Raw genomic sequence first — 5487 nt, 5'->3', positions numbered from 1 at the left:
CTAATTTTTTGTACTCTTAGTAGAGACGGGGTTTCACTGTGTTAGCCAAGATGGTCTCGATCTCCTGACCTTGTGATCCACCCGCCTCGGCCTCCCAAAGTGCTGGGATTACAGGCGTGAGCCACCGCGCCCGGCCTTCCACACTGCTGTCAAATCAGGAGAGACAAGGCAAAGAGGCAAACTGGGCCTTTGCAGGCACAAATTCCTGACCTTTCTGGCGTAGCTACATCCATGTGGCACCCGCAGTCCTGAGCCCTGGAGCTGTGTGGATAGCACACATCATATGCACATTTTGTTTCGTTTCAAAGCATTATTATTATTATTTGCAATTTTATAACTTTATTTGATGTATCTGACGATCAGCGATTAGTTCTCATCCACATTGACTGTCTGTAGATTTTTGAAAGTGGTGACAGGTACATAGGTAACCGAAGTATATAGCTTATTTGGTGAATCTTCATCCTCATTACGTTTTCTGGACAGCTGCACACGGATTCGGTATGGGACATTCCTTATTCCTTTGGCCCAGACAGCTTTGTTGAGCCTGGTGTCAATGTGCACATCTGGAGTTCCCATCTCCATCATGGCAAATTTCCGAATCTCTCTGAGTGCCCGAGGGGCACGCTTCTTGAAGCCCGCTCCCTGGATGCGCTTGTGAATGTTGATGGTGTATTCTCGGGTTACCACTTCGTTGATGGCAGAGCTGCCCTTTTTCTTCTCGCCACCCTTCTTTGCGGGAGCCATTCTGCCGGGTCCAAGTTGCAAAGCATTATTTTTTATTTCATTTCATTTATTTATTTGAGACAGAGTCTGGCTCTGTCACAGGGTGGAGTGCAATGGCACGATCTCGGCTCACTGCAACCTCTGCCTTCTGGGTTCAAGTGATTCTTCTATCTCAGCCTCCTGAGTAGCTGGGATTACAGGTGCCCACCACCAAGCCCACACTCATTTTTATATTTTTAGTGGAGGTGCGGTTTCACCATGTTGGCCAGGCTGGTTTCGAACTGGTGACTTCAGGTGATCTGCCGGCTTCGGCCTCCCAAAGTGCTGGGATTACAGGCATGAGCCACAGCACCTGGTATATTTTTTTTTTTTTTTTTTTTTTTTTTTTTTTTTTTTTGAGACGGAGTCTCGCTCTGTCGCCCAGGCTGGAGTGCAGTGGCGCAATCTTGGCTCACTGCAAGCTCAGCTTCCCGGGTTCACGCCATTCTCCTGCCTCAGCCTCTCTGAGTAGCTGGGACTACAGGCGCCCGCCACCACGCCCGGCTAATTTTTTGTATTTTTAGTAGAGACGGGGTTTCACCATGGTCTCGATCTCCTGACCTCGTGATCCGCCCGCCTCGGCCTCCCAAAGTGCTGGGATTACAAGCGTGAGCCACCGCGCCCGGCCTGCACCTGGTATATTTTTAATTTTTATTTCTTCATTTATTTAGAGACAGTGTCTCACTCTGTGCCCAGGCTGGAGTATGGTGGTGCGATCATGGCTCACTGCACCTTCAAACTCCTGAGCTTAAGCAATTCTCCCACCTCAGCCTCCTGAGTAGCTGGGACTACAGGTGCGTGCCACCACGCCTGGCTAATTAAAATTTTTTTTTTTTTGTAGAGACAAGGTCTTGCTATGTTGCCCAGGCTGGTCTCAAACTCTTGGGCTCAGGCAATCCTCCTGCCTCAGCCTCTCAAAAAGCTGGGATTACAGGAAGGAGCCACCATGCCCAGCTAGCAGTATTTTTTTTCTGATTATAAAAGCTATACGTCAGGCTGGGCGCAGTGGCTCACACCTGTAATCCCAGCACTTTGGGAGGCCAAGGGAGGCAGATCACAAAGTCAGGAGTTCAAGACCAGCCTGTCCAACATGGTGAAACCCTGTCTCTACTAAAAATACAAAGTTAGTTGGGCGTGGTGGTGCACACCTGTAATCCCAGCTACCCTGGAGGCTGAGGCAAGGGGATTGCTTGAACCCGGGAGGCAGAGGTTGCAGTGAGCCTAGATCACGCCATTGCACTCCAGCCTGGGTGACAGAGCAAGACTCCGTCCTGGGGGCGGGGAAGAAGGTATACATCCCACTGCTTTTTCTTTTCTTATATTATTACTATGCAAGCGACACACTGCAGAAAAATTAATATACGCAGATAAGACAGGGAGGTAGTACAGCAGAGAGGACAGGAGCACAGAGTTCAGAGCCACATGGGGCAGTGACTTAGCTTCTTTGTGTCTCAGTTTCCTCACTTCAAAAGTAAGTATAGGCTGGTCACGGTGGCTTATGCCTATAATCTCAGCACTTTGGGAGGCTGAGATGGGAAGATCACTTGAGCCCAGGAGTTTGAGACCAGCCTGGGCAACATGGGGAGGCCTCCTCTCTAAAAAAATTAAACAATAAAAAATTAGCCAAACGTGATGTTGCACCTGTAGTCCCAGCTACTCAGGAGGCTGAGGTGGGAGGATCGTTTGAGCCCAGGAGGGCAAGGCTGCAGCGAGCTATGATTGCAACACTGCACTCCAGCCTGGGTGACAGAGAGAGTCCCTGTCTCTGCCTGCCCCCACCAAAAAGTAAGCAAAATGATAATTTTTTTTTTTTTTTGACACAGAGTCTGGCTCTGTCGCCCAGGCTGGAGTGCAGTGGCGCGATCTCAGCTCACTGCAAGCTCCGCCTCCTGGCTTCATGCCATTCTCCTGCCTCAGCCTCCCGAGTAGCTGGGACTACAGGTGCGTGACACCACGCCTGGCTAATTTTTTTGTATTTTCAGTAGAGACGGGGTCTCACCATGTTAGCCAGGATGGTCTTGATCTCCTGACCTTGTGATCCGCCTGCCTCGGCCTCCCAAAGTGCTGGGATTACAGGCGTGAGCCACCGCGCCCGGCCAATTTTTTTTTGAGACGGAGTCTTGCTCTGTTGCCCAGGCTGGAGTGCAGTGGTATGATCTCAGCTCACTGCAACCTCCGCCTCCTGGGTTCAAGTGATTCTCATGCCTCAGCCTCCTGAACAGCTGGGACTACAGGTGCGCACCACCAAGCCCAGCTAATTTTTGTATTTTTAGTAGAGATGGGGGTTTCACCATATTGGCCAGGCTGATCTCGAACTTCTGACCTCGTAATCCACCTGCCTCGGCCTCCCAAAGTGCTGTGATTCCAGGTGTGAACCACAGCGCCCGGCCAGCATAATGATCATTGCCAATTCACAGGTGCTGTTAGTGTTTGCTATTATTATTATTGGCATGTAGTGATAGAAAAAAGAAATAAAGGAAAAAAGTTTACCTATAGTTCTATGAGCCTGAGATAAGTACACTGTTAAGCCTTTGAGATATAGCCTTCCACACTTTCGCTATATGTACATACTTTATAAATATGGTCAGTTCCACAACGTGGTCTGAAATATGATCATGACTCTAATTTTCCCAATTGATTGTTCATGCTTGTGTATGCCTTATTATTTATTATTATTTTAGACGGAGTCTCGCTCTGTCGCCCAGGCTGGAGTGCAATGTCGCAATCTTGCCTCATTGCACCCTCTACCTCCCGGGTTCAAGCAATTCTCCTGCCTCAGCCTCCGAAGTAGCTGGGACTACAGGCATGTGCCACCATGCCTGGCTAATTTTTGTATTTTTAGTAGAGGCGTGGTTTCACCATGTTGGTCAGGCTGGTCTCGAACTCCTGACCTCGTGATTCGCCCTCCTCGGTCTCCCAAAGTGCTGGGATTACAGGCGTGAGCCACCACGCTGGGCCTGTGTATGCCTTATTAAAAAGAAATCCAGGGCCAGGCGTGGTGGCTCACGCCTGTAATCCCAGCACTTTGGGAGGCCAAGGCAGGTGGATCGCTTGAGCCCAGGAGATAGAGGCTGCAGTGAGCTGTGATCACTGCTACTGCACTCCAGCCTGGTTGATAGAGTGAGACCCTGTCTCAAAAAACAAACAAACAAAAACCATTCAGGACCTTGAGACCACTCTGTATCACCCAGGAACTTTGAGAGCCCACACCATGCGGGGCATAGGTCATGACTGCTATTTCCCATCATGACCACATGGTGTCGCCATTGAAGCCCGGTTGTAACCAGTCCCCAGGACTTGGTAATGATGCTTTTTGAAATCGTGCTAACCTCAGCGAGAAGGGTTCCAGGCTTGAGATGTCAAGCTTGCTGTTCTCAGGGTTCAGCGGCTCTATTTCCTGCACACTTTCCACCACCTAGGATGACTCCTAGCTCCAGGAGGCCTGGGTTAGGACAGCTTCTGACATCTGCCACCTTCTAGATCTAGAACCTAAAATTTTCCCTTCCTCTTTGGAAATCCACACCAGGAGCTCGTTTCAGCCTTGCAAGCATCAAGGCTGGGAGGTGGTTAGCCATCTGTGAAGACATGGTCTGCTTATCCCGTGGCCACTTTCTTTTTTCTTTTTTTGAGACAAAGTCTTGTTCTTGTCTCCCCAGGCTGGAGTGCAATGGCACAATCTCGGCTCATTGCAACCTCTGCCTCGTGGATTCAAGCAATTCTCTTGCCTCAGCCTCCCAAGTAGCTGACATTACTGGCGCCTGCCACCACGCCTGGCTAATTTTTATATTTTTACTAGAGACAGGGTTTCACCATGTTGGCCAGGCTGGTCTCAAACTCCTGACCTCAAGTGATCTGCCCGTCTCGGCCTCCTAAAGTGCTGGGATTACAGGCGTGAGCCACCGTGCCCGGCCACCCCGTGGCCCCTTTCTTTCCCATTCTTCCTCAGAGACAGAGGTGGACTTCCCTGGCACCCACCTTCCCAGCTTCTCCTGCAGACGTGGCACCGACGTGTGACTCAACCTGGCCAGTGGGCTGTGAGGGAGCCCCAGCGGGGGAATTTCTAGGACAGATTTTCCTCTCTAATAAATACACATGAACACATTTTAGGATGAATCTCCTACCTTCTTATATGTGAGACGACAAGCCTCAAGACGGAGACTGTGGTAGCCAGCCTGCAAGAAGATCTCATGGCAGGGCGTGGTGGCTCAGGCTGGTAATCCCAGCACTTTGGGAGGCTGAAGCGAGTGTATCACCTGAGGTCAGGTGTTCGAGACCAGCCTGGCCAACATGGAGAAACCCCGTCTCTACTAAAAATACAAAAATGAGCTGGGCGTGGTGGCAGGCGACTGTAATCCCAGCTACTTTTGGGAGGCCGAGGCAGGAGAATTGCTTGAACCCGGGAGGCCGAGGTTGCAGTGAGCTGAGATTGCACCACTGCATTCCAGCCTGGGCGACAAGAGCAAAACAACATCTCAAAAACAAAACAAAACAAAAATTGGCTTGAATAAAATACATAAATCTTTTTTTTTTTTTTAAAAGATCTCCCACAGGCTTTCCCCGGTATTCATGCCCTTCCACGTGGAGGGGCAGCAGAGAGTGTGGAAGCACAGAGCACAGACTGGCCTGTGTAGCCAACGGAATACAGCTGAGTACAGACCTAGGAGTCCAGGTCAGGAAAGATGCAGGCCGGACGCAGTGGCTCACGCCTGTAATCCCAGCACTTTG

General features: G+C 50.2%; 1 protein-coding gene across 1 annotated transcript; it reads right to left on the bottom strand.

Annotated features, from left to right (window-relative positions):
• Positions 1-319: 319 nt before the first annotated feature.
• On the bottom strand, positions 320-753 carry LOC129470293 (large ribosomal subunit protein eL31-like). Its single transcript, XM_055257962.2, has one exon. The coding sequence runs from the start codon at positions 742-744 to the stop codon at positions 367-369; it is 378 nt and encodes a 125-aa protein (XP_055113937.2). The 5' UTR covers positions 745-753; the 3' UTR covers positions 320-366.
• Between the last annotated feature and the right edge of the window lie 4734 nt (positions 754-5487).

The sequence above is a fragment of the Symphalangus syndactylus genome, chromosome 20 (assembly GCF_028878055.3).
Source record: "Symphalangus syndactylus isolate Jambi chromosome 20, NHGRI_mSymSyn1-v2.1_pri, whole genome shotgun sequence".
NCBI classification, from domain to species: Eukaryota; Metazoa; Chordata; class Mammalia; order Primates; family Hylobatidae; genus Symphalangus; species Symphalangus syndactylus.
Note: the sequence above shows the minus strand (reverse complement) of the source record. Positions and strands in the feature narration are given on the sequence as shown.

What these genes read in the sequence shown, in the direction of transcription:
- LOC129470293 (XM_055257962.2), bottom strand. Translation starts at nt 744, where the DNA reads ATGGCTCCCGCAAAGAAGGGTGGCGAGAAGAAAAAGGGCAGCTCTGCC.